The sequence below is a fragment of the Chelonoidis abingdonii genome, chromosome 16 (genome assembly GCF_003597395.2).
Source record: "Chelonoidis abingdonii isolate Lonesome George chromosome 16, CheloAbing_2.0, whole genome shotgun sequence".
NCBI classification, from domain to species: Eukaryota; Metazoa; Chordata; order Testudines; family Testudinidae; genus Chelonoidis; species Chelonoidis abingdonii.
The window spans coordinates 20,278,123-20,303,542 of NC_133784.1; the positions used below are offsets into that span (position 1 = coordinate 20,278,123).

The window sequence follows — 25,420 nt, forward strand, 5'->3', positions numbered from 1 at the left end:
AAAGGCTTGTCCCGCCTTAGCTAAGGGCCCCAAGTGATGCCTTTCAGCCTTCATAGAGGAGACAAGCCGAGCATGTGGCTGGGTACATGAAATAGGGCTTGCAGGGCTGCCTCATTGGAAAATGCTGCAGACGGCTGAGCTAAACGTCATTATACAGTATCAGAGGGGTAGCCGTGTTAGTCTGGCTCAATTACGCCACTACATGTGTCTGACGAAGTGGGTAGTCACCCACGAAAGCTCATGCTCCAATACATCTGTTAGTCTTTAAGGTGCAACAGGACTCTTTGCTGTCATTATACAGGACAGTGTTGGCCAATATATGCCAGTAGCACATATCTATATATATTAATCATAGCATATTAGCGGCACCATGCATTAGTTTGCACAAAGCACAAATAGCATTAGGCACAGCCAGTTTTAGAACCTAAATTGGCCTATATCTTTGCTCTAATACCGTTCTCTATGCTAACTAGCCCACAGCACATTGCAGACATCTGTTGTTGGCTTAAGCAAATAGAGACACTGTTGAGCTCAGGTCAGAGGAGTGTTTTACCATAGCAACAGAAAGCAAGTTACTCTCACAGGTGAACATGGCCTGTCCCAAAAGAGGAGGACAAGACATGCAATGGTTCTAACCAGTACAAAGCTAGGAGATGGCTTCATGCCCCACGGTACAGTACTTGGCATGCGTGTGTTCAGAACAACGCGATAAGGGGGACACCATGGGGCCATGAGTGGTTACATGTAGTTTCCAATGTACCCTGTACTTGTAACCAGGCAGGATACAAACTGATGGCTGTAACTTTGGGAGCACAGTGGCTGTGTAAGCTGAACACAACAAGGTTACACGAGCCAGCTTCCTGGAACTGTACTGAACCTTTGTCCTTTTCTATATTCTTCTTGGCTTTTAGCAATAAACCCACTGATACTGGGTATTTGATCTCCTGACTCTTTCATAATGAACCAAACTGTGGTCAAGCAATGGCCTATGCAATTTATCAACACCAATATTTTGTTAATTCAATCGTGGCTCCAAAAGGCTTTTATTTTACATGTAATGCCATGGTCCCAAGCTTGCTATTTGCCAGCACTTGATTTGCTGCTTGTTGGTAAATACACTTTAGCTTGTTCACTACAAACATGTCTAAGTGCTGCGTATGTGAAGCAGAGCTGTGTGCAAAGAGGAGTTGGGCTGTAACGTGAATCCCACGAGTGGCCAGTGGGCCAGCGGTTTGGCACTCTAGAACCTATCACTAACCTACCGAGGAACAGCAGAGCCAGCATGGCTGGCGGAGCCAGGGAGTTGAACCCTGGTGGGCACAGACAAGGTTTCCTCACACTAAGGGCAAGTGGTAGCAAGAGGCCTCACAACCCTGGGTACCCCCGGGAAGTGTCACAGAGCCTCTAAGCAAAGCTCCCTGTCTGGGCTTGTCGAGGCAGCAGAGAAAGACACCAGCTTTACACAGTTAAGGCTTTAGTTAAGTTATATTGCATTTACATGGACTCAGGTAACACTCATCATTCTGGTTCATTTCATCCTTGGGGGCAGGGCTAAAGAGTGAACAACCATTTGAGGGAGTGGCCAGACTGGAAAAGGCATAGTGTGATTGGATGCACAAGTTTTTCACTTTAATTTGGGGACAGGATCCTAATAAATACTGCTGGACTGTGATTGGCTGAAATCCTTTCCCTCATCTGAAGTCATCTTAATGAACTGGTTTTAGTCAGCCATTAACTGAAGCTGTAGGAGTGGGGCTGGGGATGTGATCACGTCCGGGCTGAAGCCATAGGGAGGAGAGACCACAGTGGAGCTTCCAGGGATGTAGAACATAGAGATGGGACCATGCCACACAGCTCAGTCATCCCCCAGGGCTCGGGAATCAAAAGCCAGGGGCAGTCAGCAAGGTCTGACTGGCTGCCAAGGAAAGGTGCATAGGAGCCCATGGCTCTTGGCTTGTTCCCCTCACTAGAGCATCTGATGACCGAGGCCCTCAGAGGTGCCCATCACAGCCCACTCCCAGCCCTTTGCAGTGCCAGGGCCCCTCTTCAGATGGCAGCAAGAACATGCGCAGCTGGCCCTGTTCCAGAAATGCAGCCGTTGGGGGCGGAGAGGGGTGGTGTAGGGGCACTGGGGGCAGGGAAGAGGCCGGGGTTGGGGAGTCATGCTGCCACCTGAGGATTTGGGGCCTTTGAACTGCACCATCCTCCCTACCAAACTCTCCCACTGCCTGCGACTTAATGCACGAGACTGCTCCTTGCTGATCTAACGGCAATTGAGTGTTACTAGCCCTGGCCCTCAAAGGAGATAAGAACTAGAACCTCCTACAAGAAGCAACTTACGGAGGAGCTACTCCTTTAGCTCATGGGGTTGGGGCATGTGCTTTGGGGACAGAAGGTGCCCTGGCTCTGTCTCTGTTGATGCGGCTCACATTGGGTGTGTTCCACGAGGCTAGATGTCCCCTGGATGAACTCGCCTGGGACTGGGCATCTCCTCCCGGATGGATTAAAGATTAAAGAATCCTTATTGAGGTTGCAGGAACAAACCATCCCGATGTGTAGAAAGAATAGTAAATATGGCAAGAGACCAGCTTGGCTTAACAGTGAAATCCTTGCTGATCTTAAAAACAAAATAGAAGCTTACAAGAAGTGGGAGATTTGACAAATGTCCAGGGAGGAGTATAAAAATATTGCTCAGGCATGCAGGAGTGAAATCAGGCAGGCCAAATCACACTTGGAGTTGCAGCTAGCAAGATATGTTAAGGGTAATAAGAAGGGTTTCTTCAGGTATATCAGCAACAAGAAGAAAGTCAAGGAAAGCGTGGGCACCTTACTGCATGAAGGAGGCAACCTAGTGACAGAGAATGTGGAAAAAGCTAATGGACTCAATGCTTTTTTTTGCCTCTGTCTTCACAAACAAGGTCAGCTCCCAGATGCTGCACTGGGCAGCACAGTATGGGGAGGAGGTGACCAGCCCTCTGTGGAGAAAGAAGTGGTTCAGGACTATTTAGAAAAGCTGGACGAGCACAAGTCCATGGGCTGGATGTGCTGCATCCGAGGGTGCTAAAGGAGTTGGCGGATGTGATTGCAGAGCCATTGGCCATTATCTTTGAAAACTCATGGCGATTGGGGGAGGTCCCGGATGACTGGAAAAAGGCTAATGTAGTGCCCATCTTTAAAAAGGGAAGAAGGAGGATCCGGGGAACTACAGGCCAGTCAGCCTCACCTCAGTCCCTGGAAAAATCATGGAGCAGGTCCTCAAGGAATCAATTCTGAAGCACTTAGAGGAGAGGAAAGTGATCAGGAACAGTCAGCATGGATTCACCAAGGGCAAGTCATGCCTGACTAACCTAATTGCCTTCTATGAGGAGATAACTGGGTCTGTGGATGAGGGGAAAGCAGTGGATGTGTTATTCCTTGACTTTAGCAAAGCTTTTTGATATGGTCTCCCACAGTATTCTTGCCAGCAAGTTAAAGAAGTATGGGCTGGATGAATGGACTATAAGGTGGATAGAAAGCTGGCTAGATCGTCGGGCTCAACAGGTAGTGATCAATGGCTCCATGTCTAATCATTCCCCTCTATTAGACATTGGTGAGGCCTCATCTGGAGTACTGTGTCCAGTTTTGGGCCTCATACTACAAGAAAGATGTGTAAAAATTGGAGAGAGTCCAGCGGAGGGCAACACAAATGATTAGGGGGCCGGAGCACATGACTTATGGGGAGAAGCTGAGGGAACTGGGATTGTTTAATCGGCAGAAGAGAAGAATGAGGGGGGATTTGATAGCTGCTTTCAACTACCTGAAAGAGGGTTCCAAAGAGGATGGATCTAGATTGTTTTCAGTGGTACCAGATGATAGAACAAGGAATAATAGTCCCAAGTTGCAGTGGGGGAGGTTTAGGTTGGATATTAGGAAAAACTTTTTCACTTGAGGGTGGTGAAGCGCTGGAATGGGTTACCTAGGGAGGTGGTGGAATCTCCTTCCTTAGAGGTTTTTATGGTCAGGCTTGACAAAGCCCTGGCTGGGATGATTTAGTTGGGGATTGGTCCTGCTTTGAGCAGGAGGTTGAACTAGATGATCTCCTGAAGTCCCTTCCAACCCTGATATTCTATGATTCCCCTTTAAACGGGCTATCCCAGCATGGATTCATTGATCGTTTCGTTGTGGGAGGGAAGGATGGATTCTTATGGCTGGAACAGTTGATCATCCTGTGGCAGATCCGGCCATCTAGCCAGGAATAAAGGGTGTGTCAGTGCAGGAATTTCCACCTCCACCACAGGCTCCCTTCTCCCTAGGTTCCACGTCTATGAGCCTGCTGATGTCCCAGGAGCCACTCCCTGATCCAAGCGGTCACCTGAGCTCTGTCTTCCCCTCGTAGGCAGACTTAGGGCAGATCTGGGAGCCCGCAGTGTTTCTGTCCTGCACTGCGACGCAGATGTCAGGATGATGGGCCCGCACAATGCAGTCCGGGCCCCTGATGGGCTTAGTCCACCCTGGCTTCTCACAGCTGGCTCCTGTCCACCCGTGGTAGCAGCGGCAGCAGAACTGCCCCCATGCCCTCTGGCCCGGCTCGTCCATGCCCACGTAGTTGGTCAGCATGGGGTCCGCTCCCCACTGCTGCGGGCTGAGGTGCAGGAAGGCTCCCAGCTCATCGGGGTGCTGCCTCACACACCGTCCATGCCCGTGACACAGCTGGCGGCTGCACAGCTGGGCCGCTGACGTCACGTTCACCACGTAGGGCCCCAAGGTGTGGGTGATGTAACGGCGGAGGCTCCTGCAGCTCTCCTGGGGGGGCAGAAAGCCACATTTACATCCAGTTCCGCTGCAGAGGCTGACATGACCAGGGAGCAAATGCTGCCACCTGTCTGCCCCACCAATGCACCCCAGCCCTGCCCTGGAGGGACCTCACTTCCAAACTGAGCTAGGTCTCAGGGCCCATTGGCTTGTGGGCCTCCCTGCCAAGAAAGAGGAGCAGCCAGTGCCAGCCACACAGGGCCCCCGGGGAAGGGATCTAACCCACACACTCATCTCACACTCCTAAGAGTGAGTCCCTATTCCCAGACACCTCCTGCACAGCTGCTTGCATTTACAACTAACACATAGGTGAGTAAATGCAGGCATCGGGCCACGTGGATGGGCACCATTCATGCCATGTGGACAAAGGGCAGTGCCGCCAGAAATGAACGTACAGACTATTGCAGCTCTTAGTATCTAGGTGATTACCCTCTGGCTCTGCTGAGGGCCTGACCGGGCGAAGTGGGGTACTTACAGCTGAACGGGAGTAGGAGTTGTCCCCCCACAGTGCCAGGCCGGTGGCGCCAAGCGCCGCACTCTCCCCGATCGTATGGACCAGGTCAGCCTGACCGAGGAAAGAAGGGAACGAGAAAGGGACATTTAGACAAGTAAAATTTGGACACCAACTCTGGCACCAGTCACTGGGGGCACGTTACCGTACAGTGCTGTTTTCTCTGCTGGTCTCATGCACTGGCACACATCATCTGTGCGTGTGTGAAAGGCAGTGCCCATGGGATCGGTTTTCCCCCAGTTCCAGACAGCTGCAGCATGGTCCTGAGGGCACCCACGAGGCGTGAACATAATGTTTATGTTGCCCTGCAGGTGATATTGGCATCCCCCATGACACTGCATGTGCCCCCAGTACAGCACAGCCCCATAGCACTGTCGGGGAAACATATGAGCACCTGGCCCCACCTGCACTGAGCAATGGCCCTCATTCAGCCGTCGGTGTCACTGATGTGCAATGAGCCCTAAGCAGAGATCAAAACAAGCCAGGGTTTGCACTGACTGAGGCTGTGTCTACACTACAAAGATAAATCGACCTGTGTAAGGTCGACTTACACCATATCTCTTACTGCAGTGGCTGATGATCACACTGCCCTCCTTCTGTTGCTGCAGCGCTTCCAATGACTGAAGAGGGGCAGTGTGAGGCACAGATCTAGGGAGTGAGACTGTGTGACTGAGGAGCCAGGAGCCGACTTTCTTGTCAATGGAACAGCTCCAGCAGAGCCCTGAAACTGACAAGATGGCCAACAGCAGATATTACTGCAGGAAATTCTGCACCAAAAAATTAAAAATTAGTCACATAAAATTTTAAAATTTTGCAAATTTTATTTGTCAATAAATAAAGGTTGCTCCAGTATGGGAGTGGGGAGCACAGGCCACTGGCTGCACTGAAGTGGGAGATCACCCTGAAGCCCCCACCTCCCCCAATACAGTGACTTAGCTGCACCGGACCCTGACACAGTGCAAGGGCTGGGCCTGCCCCAGAAATGCCCCGTGGGCCCTGCACCTCTGCGCCAGGTGCACCAGGTGTGGATGGGCAGGCTCAGCACATCAGGATCCAAGTGGGGAGGGGCTTAGTGTGTGGGGGATCCAGGTGTGGGGTGAGAGGGTTCTGTGTGGGGCGACCTGTGTGCAGGCGGCTCAGTGGGAGATCTGGATGCACAGTGGCTCACTGGAGGGTTCCAGGTGCAGGGGCAATGGGACTCTGCAGGGGAGCCAGGTGAAGGTGGTTGGGGCTCAATGCGGGGGTCTGGGTGAGGGGAGATGTGGCTCAGCAGTGGGGTCTGGGTGTGGATGGCTTAATGGAGGGGGTCCAGGTGCTGGGGGAGTGGGGCTTGATGAGGTGGGGGTCCAGGTGCAGCTGGTTGGGGCTCAGTGGGGTGGAAGCCTGGTTGGGGGGGTTGTCAGAGGGGTCCATGTGGAGGGAGGCAGGGTTTGTCAGGATGAGGGTTTGATGGGCCTGCTTAACAGGGGAGCTCCAGCTGCTGCCAAGGGGACGCTGCATGTCAGGCTCCCACTCACCCCCATCACCTTAATTCCTCTATCCCCTTTTCTTCTCCATTCCTGTCACCTCACCCCCACATTCCCCTCCCCATGCCCTATTCCACACCCCATTTCCTTCCCCACTGCCTCTTTCCCCCACCCCATCACTTCCCTCACTCCCTCTTACCCAGCCCCACCGCGGGCACCCATTGTTGCACAGAAAACAGGAAGGTTCCCAGCACGCAGAAGGGGAGCACGACTGGCACTAGGACCCAGGAGGTGGCATTCAGCTGCAGTCAGCAGAGCCCAGATACAGCCTCCTTCAGCTGGGCAGCTCTGTACTTGCAGAAATGGGGTGGGGAGGCAGGGCAGTGGCATGTAACCCCATGTACCCCCCATGCCTCGCCTCTCTTTGAGGGGGGCAATAATATCCCCAAAACTATACCCATGATCACCTCCCTCCCCCCAAATGTGTAGCTTCCCTTTGCTTCCCTGACATTTTCTGCAAGGGGGGATTTTTCTGTGGGAGCACAGTGACGCAGAATCCCCCCAGGAGTAATCAGATATAAGGAAGGCAGTGTTTACACAGACACTACCTTGTCCTAACTACATCGACATAAGCCTCTCATTGAAATAGTTTTATGATGTCAGCATAGCAGGGGAGTTACGTCGGCGGGGTGGGGAGCATGTCAGTGCGTACACCTCCACTGTTTTGTCTGTAAAAGCTGACTTTCTTTGACAAAACTGTGTAGTGTAGACAAGGCCTGAGTCAACTGGGCATATCCTGATTACAACAGCCCCACCCTTGCTAGCCCCTGGCTGTCCTAGACGTGCAGCTTCACCACCTAGTAGCCATCAGTGGCTGATCCAGGGCTATTCCCAGCCACCAAGAAGGCTGAAGTCTACCAGTGAGCAGGATACCAAGCACATGGATCTCCAGCTCTGGTTCTCTCCTTTGTGTCCCAATCCCTGACTCTTACCTCGGACAGGTACCTGGCGGAGTGCCGATAGGAGACTCGGGAGTATGCTATCACCGGCAGGGGCTGCTCCAGGCCAAACTGTGCCACGCGGAAGGCCTCTTGCAGGCGGTGGTGAACGTAGCTCTGGCGCTTGGCTGGCGGAAGCTTGGGTGGGAGGTAGATGCTCGGGTAGAGGGCGGTGGAGGCCTCCCAGAGCCACATGAGCCGGTTGTTCCGCAGCACCTCCATGGCATTGCACTCCCCCGTGTAATTCCCCCCCTTCGTCCAGTTATTGTTGAAACAGTCAGGGAACCTGTAGAAGCCCCACAAACCCCAAGGTCTCAGCTCTTTCCCCAGCTCCAACGTCCTCTCCATGAGCTCTTGGGCTGCTCCCTCAAACTCTACCTCAGCCAAGTAGACTCGCTTCTTGGCACGCATGTCTGGGAACCTCTCCCGGACCCACTGCTCAGAGGCCTCCTTGTACACTGCCTTAGGGCCCCAGTTCCGTCTCCACAGCGCCCTCCACTCCTCCCAGTCAACCACGGCCAGCCCGTGGAAGTCTGGCTCCAGGAGCTGGGTGATCTCCGCCGTGGCCCTCTCTAGGTGCTGCTTGAGGCGGACTTTCTGGGGGATCCCCCCATTGTAGTATTCGCCCTCCGAAGAGATGTAGGGGTAGAGTCCAAACTTGTTCTTGTAGAAGATGGTCATGTTCTGGCCCTGGAATGCATTGCCTTGATTCTCCACGATGGCATAGTCCTCGAGAGGCAGGGCAACCCCAAAGCGCTGGTGGCACCGGGCCGTGGGCATGTTCCACACCACCACAAATGGCTCGTGCTGCAGAAGGGGGCTTGCAGATGCACTCTCCCAACTGCGCCCTCTTGAGGGCAGGATGGCTCCGAGGCAGAACAGGACCCAGGGCCAGACAGTTAGGCCCAGAGTCATGGTGGACGTTCTGCAACTATGTCCGGTCCAGACCCCCTCCTACTTCCTTCCTGAATGAACACCCTATAAGGAGAGAGCAAATCAGAGGCGGGGTCAGACCAGGGAGCCATGCCTGGTCTAACACTATGGGGAACAGCTTGTCCACGGCTTCCTCTCTCAGCCCCACATCCTCTCCCTTGAGCTCCACCCATGACAATAGGAGCAACCAACACAACCTGTGCCCAGAACAGACTGTGGCAGGTCACCCTGGAATCCTAGGGAAAGGCCCCAGCCCATGTCACCCACATCAGGCTAAGGAGGACCTGATGCCAGCTGAGAACTGGTCTCTTCTTGCTACATCCTGAGGCTGTCCAAGGTCAGCTTGTGGTTGAGCCTGTTGGGACGCCAAAGGGCTACTGGAGAGGACAGCTGTGCAAATTATGGCCCAGGACTGAGAAGCATAAAACCCCATGGCTTAGTTTGCTGTCGGTCCCTCCTCATTGTTTGTTTTCCCTTCCAAATTACAGGTGTAATGGGTGTTGAAACCTATAGGTGGTGTTTCTCTGATTGTATTAGTGCATCCCAGCCAGCCTTCAGCCTGGGCTTTGTCTGCCCCCATGATGCTGTCTCCACTGTTTCCTGCCCCTTGGACTGGACCCTCACCTCTGACCCAGCCTTCCCACCAGATCACACTTGGACCAGGGACTCGCTCTGCACAGGGAAAGAGCCAGAACTCCCAGTTGACACCAGCAAGCAGCATCATGCTCAGATCAGTGCCCCAGGAAAGAAGCCCCTGTTTGGCCTGTCTGGGTACACCTCCCAGGCTGGGATGCACGAGAGGATCTAAGGCTCCTAGCTCTCAATGGAAGCTGGGAACCTTTGTGGATCTGGGCCTTAAGTTCTTTGGGGCAGGGAGTGTCTCTTATTATGTATGATGGGCAGAGCCATCCCTAGGGTACAACGAATCGGGGTGACCACTCCAGACCCTGTGCTTTGGGGGCCCCACGGGCTGACACAATTGGCCAGCACACCTGGTCCCAGAAGTGACAGGTCAGTCCCAGAAGTGACAAATTCATCATTTCCGCACCCCTCTAGGGACGGCCCTGATGATGGGGTCCCGATCTTGGAAAACCTCCCACAAAGAAACAGCCACATTCTCGTCTCCTGCCATTGCTCTGATCTGTGGTCCAGGCCTCAAGTGCACGTGGCTAAGGGCAATGCTAGGTTCTCTCTGCTGGTGTCCCTCCATACCAGGGTATATAGATGGTCGTGAGTGGGCACCGAGAAGCTCAGGCTGGGGGAACCACCTAGGGGGAGATTTGCAGGCAGGGGTGCAAGTAGGGCAGTACCCTCCAGTATGCTGTATCAGCAGGAGATTTTTAGAGGGTATGGGGTACCAGAAAGACTTGGGGCTAGCTCCCCACTCCGGAGGGCAAGGTGGGAATGCACTCTGCTCCTTAAAGGAGCAGAACAGGGCTAGGGAGAACATTCATTCTTTAAATGGCTTTAACAGCACAATATATATGCTAACAAATGTAAACAAAGGCTTTGTTTAAGTTTTTTAGCATATATATTGTGCTGTTACATTGGTCAGGAGTCCTGGGGATGGGGTGGGGAGGGAGAAGATGTTTAAACAGTGTTTTTTATTCTGTTTCTCCCCATTGGTCTGAATTATCCATGACATTCATACTGCATCACATCAAGTCCAAATCATTAGAGGAATGCCTCTGCTTGCACAGACCAGAGGATGTTCGGATTGTGATGTCAGCCCAGTTCTGCAGCCTGATGGGAATCAGGTGCTGTCCCCAGTGTACACAGAATTCTTCTTTGCAGCCAAACTAGTCTAACACACATTTTGTTAACTGGAACTGGAGCAGCAAAACAAGGAAAACAAATGCCTCATTTTCCAGCTTTGTGGGTGAGAGAACTACAAGTGAAGATTATAATGCCAGACACTGACGGCCATAAACCAGCTGCCTCAGGAATCTACCAAGAACTTGGCTGAAAATATGTTCCTGAGCTTAGCAACGGAGCTACAATTTACCACACATCTGCCCACCTTTATTCGAATGAAGCTCCTTGTGATCTGACAGCTCAGGCATTGTCAGTTTCATCCAGAATAATTTACAAACTTTGAACCTAATCCTGTAAACTCTTAATCATTTGATCAGTCCCAAGGAGACTATTTGCGTGACTATGGACCACTTTTGCGGACTGGTAAGAGTTTCAAGAGTCTGTTCCTATAAAAACAATGAGGAGTCCTTGTGGCACCTTAGAGACTAACAAATTTATTGTGGGCTGTAGCCCACAAAAGCCCAAATAATCTTTTTTAGTCTCTAAGGTACCACAAGGACTCCTTGTTGTTTTTACAGGAACAGACTAACATGGCTACCCCTCTGAAACTGTTTCTGTAAAGGAAGTTGGATTCCCCATTGAAATGCAATGTTTGGATACAATACCATAAAGCAGTTTAGGATACAGTTCTACTTAAAATTTGTCTTTTAATAAGTCAGACTTATGCTGAAATGGCTCCTCATCAAACTCCCATATTCCATATAAACAGACTGAATACTATATATGTGGGGGGAAAGTGAGTAGTTAAGCATGTTGATGTTTGTATATACAAAAAGGGGTGTCAGAAGGGACGGGGAGAGCGTGAGGTTCCCAGGCTGGGGGCAGGGCAAGGAGGAGTCACATGGAGGGTCTGTGCCCCCCCCCCCCCGCGTCCCTCCATGAGTGTAGTACCGGCAAGAAATGATTTCTTCTTGCACCACTGTTTGCAGGGGGCAGTTAGCCACCACTGGGAGTTGGGCGCATAATGCTCAGGCTGCCTGTAAGCCGCAGCACCAGCAGGGAGCATTAAATATCACGTTCCCACTCATGCACAAGCCATGCCACTGCCCCCCGCCCCGCCAGCTCAGATGCACCCTCCCTGGGTGAATGCAAGGTGGGGGAAGGGGTCCAGAACAGTTCTGACTCTCCCCACCTGATCCAAGGCGTTGGACCAGGCCTGGCTGCATGCGGCCAGGGCAGCCAATGCCAGCTTGCCACTTCCCAGCTGCAACAGAGGTATCTTCGGAGAGAGAAGATTAGGAACCAGATCGGTCTTGGGTGCCACATGACAGCCCAGAGCCACACTCTAATCCCCCCAGAATGCACTGCCTTGGCTCACACTGCCTCCTGGCACCCCGGAGACAGGCTCTAATCCCCCCAAATCTGCTGCTCAGAGCTCAGTTACAACTGACCTTGTTGCTTGAATGTCACCTACCTTTTCCCCCGTCTATTTTCACAGCCCCGGTTATTCTAGGTCTGTGTTTTCCCAGCACAAACGCTCCAACACTTATCTATACACTGCACTCGCACCAGCAGCCCAGCCCGCTCAGGAGACCCTGCAATAACAAACCCAAGTGCAATACCCAGCACTTGCAGGCAACCCTACAATAACAAACCTATGTGTGTATAGCCCAGCACTTCTAAGCAACCCTACAATAATACATCTGTGTGTGTATAGTCTAGCACTTCCAACCAACCCTACAATAACAAATCCACATGTGTATAGCCCAGCACTTCTAAGCAACCCTACAATACCAAACCTACATGTTTATAGCCCAGCACTTCCAAGCAACCCTACAATAACAAATCCACATGTGTAGCCCAGCACTTCCAAGCAACCCTACAATAACAAACTCACAGGCAACATCCAGCCCTTGAGAAACTCTGTAATAACACCCTAGTGTGTGAATTCCAGTGCTAACAAATGACCCTGCAATAGCAAACCAATGTGTGCAGCCCCTGTGCCCCCAACAACCCTACAGTACCAGCGTGCATGTAACTAGCTCTGCTTGAGCCCTTAGCGGGGTTTGATTGATGGCACTAGAAGCACAAGCACTATTTGAGCTAAAGAAATACCTCTTAGCAGGCGGCTGTAGTAGACTTTTAGCCTCTTATGTGAACCAGCCACTAGAGGGAGACAGAGACATGCTCGCCCCAGTATGGGTTACATGTGCCCTTAAGCAACTCTGCAATGACCAGCCCCTGGCTATAAAGCACATCATCAGAAGCAAGCTCCCCACAGAGCAGGACACTCCACCTCACACCGGCCAGAATAACAGATGCAAAACCTGCAGCCATATCTCCACTGCTACAATGATCAACTCCCCCACCCCACCCTAGCACCTTTCAAGATCCATAGGTCCTACACATGCCAATCATCACATGTGCTGTACCCCATTCAGGGCACTAAATGCCCCAATAGCAATTATGTGGGTGAAACTAGGCAATCCCCATGCTCTGGAATGAACCCTCACAGGAAAATGATAAAAGACAAAAGCACCCTATCACCCATGGCCGAACACTTCTCACAAGGCAATCACTCTTTGTCCTTTGACCACTCTTTGACCACTCAGTCCTCAGCCCCAAAGGAAACCTGCGCAACACTTACAAGTGATAAGCCTGGGAGCTTAAATTCATAACTTTGCTAGACACTGAAAATCCTGGATGGAACAGAGACAGACAATAGATTTATGGCTTATCACAACAATCTATAACCCACTAACAACCCCTCTCAGCTGCTTTCCCCTCTGACTGCAAGGGTGTTAATGGGCCACCACAGCTTGACTAGCCTCTTTCAGGGGGAGGAATAGCTCAGTGGTTTGAGTATTGGCCTGCTAAACTTAGGGTTGTGCGTTCAATCCTTGAGGGGCCATTTATGGAACTGGGGTAAAAATCTGCCTGGGGATTGGTCCTGCTTTGAGGACTAGATGACCTTCTGAGGTCCCTTCCAACCCTGATATTCTATGAAATGTGTGTTAACTACTTATGCTAAACAATTGTTCAAATCTGGGATTTAATTGTGGCACCTTGAGGAAGAGCACCAAAGTTTTTCTCTTTCACCAACAGAAGCTGGGCCAATAAAAGATATTATCTCATCCACCTCTAATATCTCCTGTCTAATGTCTCTCTAATATCCCCTAGTCAGAGAGCACATGGGCATGTGATGGGGAGGGAGCATTTTTGCTAAGGAAGCTTCAGAAAGAAGCTCAGCAATATTTTTAGATGGGGGGATATAACCGGTGCCCGACGGCTTCAGCAGAGATGCTGTGGTAGCCGAAACATTGCCAGGTCAGTACAACCGGCCTCACGGAGCTCACAGCGGGCAGTGTTGCAGGGGTGCCCAGACAGCTGTTCCGTACTCAGAGTTCCTCAGGGGGCTGGGGTATTGACAGGCCAGCATTCGGGGTGACTGACGTCCCACCTGGACTCATTCTTATTTTCCCCACCGCAGCTGAGGGCCCTTTCCCAGCAAGCTCCACAGCAAATGAAGATCCCGGCAGCAGGTGTGAATGATCACATGACTAACAATGACTACATAGAAGCAGCTGTGGATGATGGGACAGGGTGGGATGCAGGAGATTGATCTCAGCCACTCTCTTCCCCAGTTCTCCCGGTGTTGTCACTGGGGTTCAGAAGAGCTACAGCCACGGCAAACCCCATTGCCACCTTGCATGTCAACAGTGCTTCCCCATTAGAGCTGCTCCCCTCCCTGGTGCAGGGGACAAATGCACAGGAGGTTCCTGGGAGATTCCCCTCATCACACGAGAACATAGGTCTCTGCAGAGAGTGCTGCCTCCTACAAAGGAACCTTGATCCTGGTGACTCCAGTCTACTGGACAGGAGTGGATCCAGTCGGCTCACAACAGAGATAGGGGTTACCACCCCAGAAGTGGATGCATTTCACCAGTGGGGGAAGTGACTCCTGTATAGTAACCGTAGGCCAAGGAGGCCAGGTTTGGTTTTTCTTGAGAAAAAAATACGGGTGGTTCCAATGCTGGTTCCATTTTATCCAAAGCACCTAGCTCCAGATTACAGCCAGTGTGGGCCCATCTCCCTTGTGAATACTTAGAGCCACATTCTACTTTCAGATAATTTCAGCGCATCTCCGTTTACAAGAACCCAGTTACACTCATAAGAACGGCTATAGTGGGTCAGATCAATGGTCCATCTAGCCCAGTATCCTGTCTTTGGCAGCGTCCATGCCAGTGCTTCAGAGGGAACAAACAGAACAGGGCAATTAACAAGTGAGCAATCCGCTGTTGTCCAATCCCAGCATCTGTGGGTTTAGAGACAGCTGGAACACGACATTGTGTTCCTGGCCATCTTATTTAACAGCCACTGATGGACTTGGCCTCCATGAACAGATCTAATTCTTTTCTGTGTATAGAGCAGAGGTCGGCAACCTTTGGGAAGTGAAGTGCCAAGTCTTCATTCATTTAAGGTTTTATGTGCCAGACCGGCAGCATCGGCACCAGATGGAACCCCAGACCGGCAGCGGGCTCCGTCCGCCGGCCCCTTGCCAGCTGGGGTCCCAGCCGCCAGCCCTACCCAGCCCACTGCTGGCCCAGGTTCTGTCCATCCAGGCCGGAAGCAGGCTAAGTGGGGCTGGTGGCTGGGACCCCAGACTGGCAGCAGTCTGAGCGGCTCATCCCACTGTCGATCTGGCTTTCCATCCACTGGCCCCTGACAGCCAGGACCCCGGCCACCAGCCCCACTCAGCCAGCTGCCGGCCCAGGTTCTGTCTATCCAGGCTGGCAGCAGGCTGAGCGGGGCCGGCAGCCAGGACCCCAGACCGGCAGTGGGCTAAGTGGCTTATCCTGCTGCTGGTCTGGGGTTCCGTAATCCAGGCCGGCAGAGGGCTGAACAGGGCTGGCAGCCAGGACCCCAGCTGGCAAGGGGCTGGCAGCCGGGACCCCAGACTGGCAGCAGGCTGAGTGGCTCATCCTGCTGCCAGTCTGGGGTTCCATCCGCCGGTCCCTGCCAGCCAGGGTCCCAGCCACTGGCCCCACTCAGCCAGCTGCCGGCCAGGTTCTGTCCATCCAGGGCGGCAGCAGGCTAAGCGGGGCTGGCGGCTGGGACCCCAGCTGGAAGGGACTGGCGGCCGGGACCCCAGACTGGCAGCAGGCTGAGCGGCTCATCCCACTGCCAGCCAGGGTCCCAGCCACTGGCCCTGCTCAGCCGGCTGCCAGCCAGGTTCCTTCCAACCAGGCTGGCAGTGGGCTGAGTAGGCCCAGCGGCCAGGACCCTGGCTGGCCAGGGGCCAGTGGCTGGGACCCCAGACCAGCAGCAGGCTAAGCGGCTCATCCCGCTGCTGGTCTGGGGTTCCATAATCCAGGCCGGCAGAGGGCTGAACGGGGCCAGTGGTCAGGACCCTGGCTGGCAGCAGCATGCCACTAAAAATCAGCCCGTGTGCCACCTTTGGCATGCGTGCTGCAGGTTGCCAACTCCTGGTATAGAGCAATCCCTTGCTAAGCCCAGCCCCCTACACACACAAAACCAGCTGCTTCTCCCCACCTCTCAGCACAGTTAAGAGCAGACAGAGCTGTGGCAAGAATTCACATTACCAAGATTTCCCTTTGGTTACGAAACAAGTTGCCAAATGGTTCCCAGTGTATCACGAAGCCGTCTTGTAGGTCAGAACCCACCACGATTCCACCAACAGTCAGATCAAAGGCCTTTTGGTGAGGCACTCACCTGGTCTGCTGAAAGTTGCATTTATTCCCTTCCTTGCAAGATACACTTTCACAATGGGGTTTCCTAGCCATTAGCCTGGGGAAATTCACATCTTAGTGGAGCCTGTCATGAGTCAATTGTCCCATTGTGCCATCTAGCACACGCCCAGTACAGGATCGTTTGCAATTAACCCCTAGAACAACTGACCCAGAGTCCTAGACCTTCTCCATCACAAACAATTCTTAAATTCAGATTGGCTCTAGGAATTATCATGGGGCAGTTCTCTGGCCCGCATCATGCAGGAAGTCAGCAGATGATCACAAGGGACCACCCGGGCCTTGAAATCCATGAGTCACATGACACAGTTTGAGTGACATAGGGGGGTTGTTGGTAAATGGGTCTGGAACTAATCCTTACTGCTCTCCCACCTGTATATATAGGACTTTAACTCCACCCCTAATTCAATTAACCTGGCTCCTGGGAGGGGCTTATTTTAAAATGACCCATTCTCCAGTTTGGGTTTCCCCTCCAAAGAGAGAGAGTCTGACTAGAAACTGGCAACCAAAGAGACAAGGGAAGAAGTGACAGAAGAGCGATGGGTCGGAGGACGCCCCCTCCAGTCAGCCTGTCCTCTCTTGAACAAGAAGGGTGGCACTTTATTGATGCCAGCTGGGATGCCCTTCTGACACCCACCCACCATCCCTCTACATAAAACATCCCAAGAACTTCTTCCAGTCCGTCCGATGTAGTTATAAATGCCTCCCAAAGGATTTATTTGCAGCAAGACAGTGGCCACCACTGTCTTCTCCCCGTGTACCTCACACCTTGCAGATATTCTTGTCTGCCCTGTATGGGCACCTGCATGTGATTGTCACCCTGGGGGTCTGGCTGTAAGATGGATGGCCTGGCAGTGTCCCAGGCCCTCCCTGTGTCTCAGCTGGAATGTCCCTGTTATTAGCTGCAGTAGCTCAGGGTGATGGCAGATCCCAGCCCAGGGAGCAGGTTGTGGGGGGGCCCCTGAGAGAGAGGCACCTTCCCCTCTACGCTGGCCATAAATCCCTGCAGTGTAGCCTAGTCGGTTGAGCACTGGAGTGGGACTTAGAAGGCCTGGGCTCTATTCCTAGATTGGCTGGCTGGGTAACCTCGGGTAAGCCACTGGCTGCTCTGTGCCTCAGTTTCCCCATCTGTGAAAGGGGGGCTAATGATCCTGACCTCCTCTGTAAAGCCCTTTGGGCTAGATTCACAATAGGACTTCAGACACAACTGCCACTTTAGACACCTGAATCAGGGATTCACAAAACCACTGCCCCCATCCCCAATCTCTGTAGGTGTCCAAACTTGTTTGGCACCTAAAACTTCCAGGTTAAGAGTTCCCTGGGCACTTCTGTTTCTGCCTCTGAGCATGCACACTGCATCCCCAGGTCATGCATCTGGGCACCTATGCCCCAAAAAGCGATCCACAAACTACAGGCCTCGCAGGTTCTGAGATCAGCGCCCTCCTGCTTAGCCAGCCATGGTGCTCTCCTGCCCTTGCTGAACTGTAGAATATCAGGGTTGGAAGGGACCTCAGGAGGTCATCTAGTCCAACCCCCTGCTCAAAGCAGGACCAATCCCCAGACCCCTAAATGTCCACCTCAAAGACTGATCTCACAACCCTGGGTTTAGCAGGCCAATACTCAAACCACTGAGCTATCCCTCCCCTGCCTGCTGGAACTGAGCATGTGACCAGCCAGGCTTGGCACAGGTGTAACCCACCAGAGCTTCATCACCAGTGCACAAGGACCAGCCCCACACAGAGTTGTTAGTGGGGCTCTTAGCTGACCGGCCTTGGACACACAAGGAGCAGGCCTGGGCAGTCCCTTTGTGTCATAAATAGATAGCTAAGGGTTAATGTTTCTTTTACCTGCAAAGGGAACCAAACACCTGACCAGAGGACCAATCAGGAAATCAGATTTTTAAAAGAAAGGGAGGGAACCTCAGGAGGGGTTTGGCTTGAGTCTGTGTCTGTTTGGTTTCTTTCCGCTATGGGAGAACAACTTTTCTTTCTATCTCCAATCTTCTTTCTACCCTTCTACTACCAAGTTGTGAGTACAAAGGTAGCAAAGCAATAGGCTGTTATATGCTTTGTTTTGTATTTACATGTGTGCTGTGCTGGACTGGTTTAAATTGGCTATTTTTTGAATAGCCTGTTTATTTCTATTTTCTTATAAGCAATTGCCCTGTATGAGTTTTTATGCAGAGTTATAGTCTATGTATTTTCTTTCTTTTTATATAAAGTTTTCTTTTAAAACTTGCTTGAGGTTTTTTCTCTGGTTAAGGCTAGGAACGAAGGGAGGGGGAGAATCTCTTTGTGTTAGCTGGACCAGGTTTGGATGCCTAGCCTCAGGGGGGAAGTTAAATTGCCCACTCTGGTTTGGATTCAAGGGGAATAGTACGGCATCGCTCAGGCTAACCCAGGGAAGGGGGGAAGCTGGGGGATGAGATAGAGGAGACCCAGGGGCTCTGGGTCTTCGGGGCTCCCCCAGGGATAGTTTGGGGCGACTTGGGGCGATCAGGAGCCCTGATCCTGATTGGTGGCAGCGAGATAAGATCCAAGCTGGTAGTAAGCTTGGAGGTTTCATGGTAGCTTCTCAGGTTATGAATGCTAAGGTTCAGAATCTGAGTAGGACGCTATTACACTTTGCAACCATACTTTCAGCTCCAAGCCCAATGTCCTATATCTGGCCTTTCCCTCTGGCAATGGGAATAGAGTAGAAGGCCACTTGCTGATTTCCCTACCCCGGCAGCTTGGGGGGGGGGGGGCATCATAAGGCCAGCCCTGCTGCTGCTAGAGATTTCTCCAGCTACTTCCCCAATGATCCAAGGAGGCAGCTCGTGTGAATATCTCTACATTATAGATTTGCAGGGTCTCTCTGTAGAAATCTCCTTCTGGCTGGACCAGAAGAGATACAGGCTCTCTGATCTACCCAGGTGAACATGGCAGATGGCCCAAAAGGGAATGACTGGGATTTGGACTCCCACCCGACCCCCCACTGGAGTTTGTAGTAGCCCAATCAAAACTAAAACAACCAAGCAGTGGGTAAGGTGCGGGGGAGAGTTCTCCTCACTCCCAACTTTTAATCAGAAGCTCATTGGCACACTGTGCAGGAGTCAAATGTCCTTCTTCATCCAGAAAATGGGGAGCCCTCTGAGGTCGCGGTACGGTGTCTCCAGAAGGCTGTGATCATAGGGCTCCTTCCCTGCTGGACTGGAGGCGATGGGGCCAGGAGAACCTGGTTGGCCTGGCAGAGGGAGGAGGCGTGGTGGAGGACCAGGGGGAGGGGGCGGAAAGTGTGCAGAGCTTAAATGGACAGCTGGTGCAGGTAAAAGGGGTGGTGGGGGAAGCCCAGCAGCAGCAGTCTTGGAATGGAAAGGGGAAGCATGGGGAGGTGAAGGTGGCAAGGAGAGTGGAGGAGGAATGGCAGATTGTGAGGAGTTTAAAGAGGTCAGTGGAGACAGAGATGGTGGCAATGGTGGCGGAGGTGGTGGTGGGCACACAATGGTGGTGCACTGGACAGGGGGTGTGGAGGACGGTAGTGGAGACAGGTTGGCTCCTGAAGTTCTGTTAAGATGGGAGGTGGTGGGGCTGGGCTTTCCCAGTCCCCAAGCAGGTGCTCTAGCATGAGGAGGGGGGCTGGAGAACATCTGCAGGAACTCCATGGGGACCAGGGAGCTCATGAACCCCATGCTCTGCACCGGCTCAGATGTGGTGTAGCCCAGGTGGGCATAGAAGTGCTGCTTGTCATGTGTGGTGAGATGCAGGTGCCTGAAGCCACGGGTCTTGGCATAGCACTCAGTGGCTTCCATCAGCTTCCGGCCATACCCCTGGCCCCGCAGGGCCCTGGAAACCACTACCGTTTCCACAAACAAGCTCTCGGGCTGGCTGACTACGCGGGACAACCTGGCATGCCCAAGGAGCTGGGTCTTTCCCATCTTCCCTTCCTCGGCAGCCTCTGTGGCCCTTTGGGTTTTAATCAGCACCAGGCACATGGGGAAGTTGTCTGTGGACTTCTGGAGTGAGTACATGCGAGAGGTTTTGCTTTTCTTCCATTCTTCGTTGATGAGCTCGGCGCAGACCTCCACCAGATCCGGCCTCTGGTGAAGGGGAACTGCCGTGAGCAGCTCCGAAACTGAGCCCATTCTTCCCACCACGGAAGACCAAGCAGGCAAAGCTTTGCAAGTCAGAGAGAGCTAGCACCGCTCCCCAAAGCCACAAGACACCTGGGTGGGTGCGCACAGCCAGATGCAACCTTGCTGCTGGAATTCCAACGATCACAGCAACAGGCCAGTCCGACCGGCCTTGGGCAGATTGCGGGGGGACAGGGAGACATCAGGCCCCTGGGGAGGGGAGAGAGAAACTCCTCCAGGCAAATCCAACCAGGCGCACACCCAGTCTTGCAAGGATTCAGTAAGTGCTATGGGTCGTCTTGCATCAAGAGCTGATGGAAACAAAGCAATGGGCAGAGCTGTCACCATCTCCCTCCATCAGGAACCTGGAGAGTTTATTCCTTTTATTTTTTTCCATTTCTGGATGACCATTTGAAAATCCACCCACAAAACTAGCCCTATAAATACCACATCTATTAGAGGAAGGGATAATAAATGGGGCAGAAAGGTGCTGGAGGAATACCGGCTGGGTCACAGAGCTGCCACAGCTGAGCTGCACTGGTCCCCTTCCCTGCCCCAGCAAAGGGGTATGGGCCAAAGAGTGTTGGGCTCTGGCTGGTCACACCTGGCGGATGGCCCCTAGGGGCCAGGGACACAGAGTGTAAATCCAAGCAGCCCCAAGGATGCTCTAGCTTACATCCAGGGGTGGGTGACAGCTGGTCCAAGTGTACATGGAGGGCAAAGGTGGCCTAAAGCCATCTCAGGCCAGGCGCCCTGCTCCTGCATAGACAAAGAGTGGGGACTCTGCAGTCTGCACAGGAGATTGGACTCTGGGGCTGGGCGAGTCCTCGCTGCTGAGACCAATGGGGCTGATCAGTGCCAGCTGCGATGCCAGGTTCTGTGATCGGGACACAAGGCTGAGAACCACCAACTCATTGCATGCATGCATGCCCTTGCTGCCCACTTGAGAAAGGGCCTCGTCCTGACCATCAAGACAAAGAGGGAGAGAGCTGCGTCAGGCTGGGCTGGGCAGGGCAAAGTGGGAAGGGGCCATGCCACAAGCACAGTCCATTCCAGATGGGCACCATCTGTTCCAGGCCAAGGAGGTCCCTGCCCCATCTCAGTTGTGGCTTGTGCCGAGCTTTAAACCCAGGAGATGCATCCACGGACCCCACCCACACTGAGGCTTGGTGCCTACTTTAATGGAGGCTGCCTGTGCCCTCCAGGAGACGGCAGCAAGCCATGGCATACGGGGTATCTCTCCTGTGTGCCAGCTCATCTCAGGGGCTGCTGTCAGGCAGCTGGATCAGACCCACACAAACCACCTGTGCACCCAAGTTAGAGGAGACAGAGCATGGTAAAGGCTGCACCTCGCCAGTGGACAGTTTAGCTAGAGCGTCCCTGCCTCCCAGAATCACCGCTGCCCCCCCCCCCCCACTGGCACTGAGCCAGCAGGTCACAGCCCAGCAGATAGGCCTGGGGATGCAGTGAAATCCTCACCCCGTGCCCTCCCCCCCCGACTTCCGCTCTGGCTGGGTCACAAACCTTGTGAAATTGCAACATGCACAGTCACCACCATGACTTCCTCTGAACCATCCGCTTGCTGGATTTAGAGGTGCCTTGAAAAGACTCAAGCCTCTCCCAGCAGGGGGCGCTGCAGGGATGGGGCAGGAACGCTGGCTGTGGGGATCTCCCAGCTACTCCAGCCCCAGCCTCTCTCAGCAAGGGGCACTTCGGGGAGTGGGGTAGGGGGCAGTGGCTGGTAAGGGGAGGGTCCTAGCTACTCCAGCCCCAGCCTCTCTCAGCAGGGGGCACTTTGGGGAGCAGGGCAAGGGGTGCTGGCTGATATGGGGGAATCCCAGCTGCTCCAGCCCAGCCTCTCCCATTATCAGAGCACCAGTTGGCAGGTTCGTCAGGCCAGCACATTTCATCAGCACTAAAGTCACTTTAAAAAACCCTGAGAGGAGACAGAGCAAACACTTGCCATCCTCTGTCCAGTGCTTACAGGGACCAGCCCACCCCTGGCAGCGCCCCCTGGCACCCCTCTGAAGACGCTTGAATTTCCTGGCACTGGCAGGCGCCTTTCCCCCAGGCTAGTTCCCCTTGCTAGGAGCCGGCGGGCTCTGGGAAGCCACAGGCAGTTTGCAAGAGGAACCACCAGCTAAGCAGTTTTCTCAATACAGTCCGATAGCAACAACCGTGCTTCCCCGCCAGCATTTGGAGACAGAGAAGGGCCTAGCCTCAGCAGGCGGACAGGCTCCCAGCCCGCTGCAGCTCAATCCTGAGACAGGCTAACATCTCCTGACCTGGGAGAGCCCAGATCTGACTGTCCTGTATCTCATAGTAACTGCACAATCCACTCTGGTGCAGCCAACCCCAGCTCAGATCCCCTCACCCTGAGCCACAGCCTCATCTTCAGGGCTTCGTCCAGCCTCGTATTAAAAGGCCCAAATGAGGGGGCGCCCTCTTCTGGGGAGGAGCTATCACAGCCTCAGCCATCTCCGCAGATGAGCCCCATTCTCCAGCCTGCCTTTGCCATTCCTCCATTTCAACTTCATAGTGAGAATCAAAATACCCATTCAGGCACTGGGGAATGGCCTCAAAGTAAAGCCAATAGCATCCCCCTTTATGCCAGGCCCCGTCTCAGACTTGCCAGGAGCAAAGCCAGCCTCCCAATCCCCTCTGCAGGCTAGGTATCATCACCCCCACTGGGAAAACTGAGGCATGAGGCATGTCCAGAGCCAATAGTGGGGTTGAGAAGAGATTCCAGGAATTCCTGGCTCCCAAGCACTATGGAGACCCAGTCAGCTCTGTTAGCTGGGGAGCATGTTTCTGCTGGGTGTCCACTCACCCTGCCCAGCATCAATGCCCGTCGAGCTCCTGTGCTCTGCGTCTCCTCCCTGCCTGGGGATCGACTCAGAGACTCTGCTCTGACTGAGGCCCTAGAGACACTGTCCAGCCTCTTTCACAAGCACCTCACAGGAAGCTGCACGTTCCCCAGCCAACCACAGACACTGACACCCAGTTCTGCTTCCCAGCCATGAATGACGTGTCTGTTTAAATACAGAACAAGCCCTTGGCCCACAGACCTGGAATGGAAATTGGTGTGGGGCAGCCCCTCCCCAGCGCTGGCACACAGCCCTGAAAAGCTCTGCTCGCTGGGTGCTTCTAAAAACCAGGTAGGGCACGGCAGGACATCAGTTCAAAGGTGGCCGAGTTGGTGGGTTCTCAGCCTGATCTCCCCATGGAGCCATCGTGTGGGCACAAACCAGCCCCTTACGGGCAGCCTCTGCACAAAGGCCAAGAAGGGGGGTGGTGGTAGAGACAGAGTTCCCTTCGCAGCTGTCAGTGAGGGGCACATCCAGGGGGCACAGTGAGAAGAGAGCTTGCCCTGGCATTGGCTGAGCTAGACCTCATCTCTGGGGCTTTAGTCTGGCACCTTCAACCTTCAAATAAAAACAAGACCCCAGCACAAAGGCCCGGGGCATACAAAGTAGGTTAAAACAGGGAGTATTCACTATGGTACCTGGAGCACTCCCATAACTGCTATGCCGATAACACAAGCCCCTGGGGGACCAAGCTTCAGGGCAGCAGAGTGGGGAGGAAGGAGGACCAATCTACAGATAGGCCTGCCTGTCTAGTGAACCTACCTGGCCAGGGTCCTAGCAGGCACCCACAGGGCACAGTCAGAGGGACAGTCACCCTGGCAGGGTTCCACCTGGCACCCACAGGGCACAGCCAGGGGAAACTCACCCTGCCAGGGTCCCAGCTGGACCCACAGGGGGTGCGCTTACATGGCTCAGAGCACAGAGGTGGGCTGTGTCTGTGCAGCCTGGGAAAGTGTGGACACACGCCTGGATACGCGGACAAATCACCGCAGTGACCCTGGTGAGAAGGGGGCCCAACTGCCCCCTGCAAACATTCCCTGGCACTGAAACAGAAATTAGAGGCGGACGAGGAGGTGGGGGGACTGAGTCAGCCACCAGAGCTCCTCCTTGCTCCCCTAGGGGTGGGGAGACCCTTCCACAGCAAGTACAGCTCCACTTCCAGGGCATTGTACCTGCCATTCAGCTCCCCTGCCCTGGAGGTTCGTCCTAATTCTCCCTCTTGGGATCAGATCCCTCCCTGCACCTGGCCCAAGAGGCGGCAGCCTCCCCTACTCAGGGTAAGAGGGAAGTAGGAGGACCCCAGAGCAGCCCAACATTGTGCCTCTACCTCAATGAGCCCTATGGGGTTTGCAGGGGTGCAGATCCAGCCCCACCTCCTCCCATCCCCATCTGCTCCCTTTCTCTAGCCCTTCCCCCCAGGATGGCCCTGTGTCCAGAGCTGCTGCAGAGATGGTGTAAAGGCCAGGGCTATTCCCTAGGAGCTGACACCTGCCAGGCACAGCCCCTTGGCATCAGCCTCGCTGGCACAAAGGGCACCTGATTCCCCATTGCCCTGTGGAGCCATTTAAGCCAGGGCAAAGTGTGGGTGAAACTCCCTCATGGTGACTAAGTGGCACTCCGCATCCTTTGTGCACTGGCATAAATAACCATCCAGGGTGTAACAGAGAACCAGGCCCCAGTGCACCACACCCTTTGGGTGCTCCCACCACCGTGTCCCTGTTGTGGCTCCCACAGACATGGGCTGGCCAAGCTTCCTGCCTTTACCACCAGGGACGGCTGGGGTGCAGGGCAAGGCCCTACCCACTGGTGCTCTTGACAAAGCACTAGCGAGAGCTGTGGGCATATGCGGGGTTTCCCTCCCCAGCGCAGACAGGGCTGCTGCTGTCTGAGAGCCAGTGTGTCACCAGACCTAGCGTCTAGACGGCGCAGGGAGACAGAGCCGCCCCGATCACCCTGTGGGTTTAGTCCCCAGCTGCCAGGCCGGGTCACAGCCCGAGCGGGACCCCTCCCCCGCTGCCAGGCCGGGTCACAGCCCGAGCGGGACCCCTCCCCTGCCACTGCCAGGCCGGGTCACAGCCCGAGCGGGGCTCCCATCCCCCAGGCCGGGTCACAGCCCGAGCGGGGCGCTATGGGGCAGGGCCCCGTTTCCCCCCCGTTCCACCCCCTCGCAGGGCCCCGGTACTGACATGGCGGCACCGTGCGCTGCGGGTCGCGCGTCCC

At 53.9% G+C, this 25,420-nt stretch overlaps 2 protein-coding genes across 2 annotated transcripts; both read right to left on the reverse strand.

Annotated features, from left to right (window-relative positions):
* Positions 1-3,584: 3,584 nt before the first annotated feature.
* HYAL3 (hyaluronidase 3) lies at positions 3,585-24,093 on the reverse strand. The gene is made up of 4 exons (XM_032799308.2): positions 23,164-24,093; positions 7,761-8,744; positions 5,267-5,356; positions 3,585-4,782 (listed from the first exon to the last, which is right to left on the reverse strand). Exons 2-4 carry the CDS (start codon positions 8,679-8,681, stop codon positions 4,348-4,350), a joined length of 1,446 nt encoding a protein of 481 aa, XP_032655199.1. The 5' UTR covers positions 8,682-8,744; positions 23,164-24,093; the 3' UTR covers positions 3,585-4,347.
* Positions 19,247-25,420, reverse strand: NAA80 (N-alpha-acetyltransferase 80, NatH catalytic subunit). The gene is made up of 2 exons (XM_032799310.2): positions 25,387-25,420; positions 19,247-20,644 (listed from the first exon to the last, which is right to left on the reverse strand). The coding sequence occupies exon 2, from the start codon at positions 20,343-20,345 to the stop codon at positions 19,317-19,319; it is 1,029 nt and encodes a 342-aa protein (XP_032655201.1). The 5' UTR covers positions 20,346-20,644; positions 25,387-25,420; the 3' UTR covers positions 19,247-19,316.

Excerpts from the sequence above, each read along its gene's own strand:
- HYAL3 (XM_032799308.2), bottom strand. The coding sequence starts at position 8,681 with ATGACTCTGGGCCTAACTGTCTGGCCCTGGGTCCTGTTCTGCCTCGGA. Across the intron at positions 5,357-7,760 it reads CCGCCAGGTACCTGTCCGAG|GCTGACCTGGTCCATACGAT; the intron begins GTAAGAGTCAGG and ends TTCCTCGGTCAG. Across the intron at positions 4,783-5,266 it reads ACTCCTACTCCCGTTCAGCT|GAGAGCTGCAGGAGCCTCCG; the intron begins GTAAGTACCCCA and ends CTGCCCCCCCAG.
- NAA80 (XM_032799310.2), bottom strand. The coding sequence starts at position 20,345 with ATGGGCTCAGTTTCGGAGCTGCTCACGGCAGTTCCCCTTCACCAGAGG.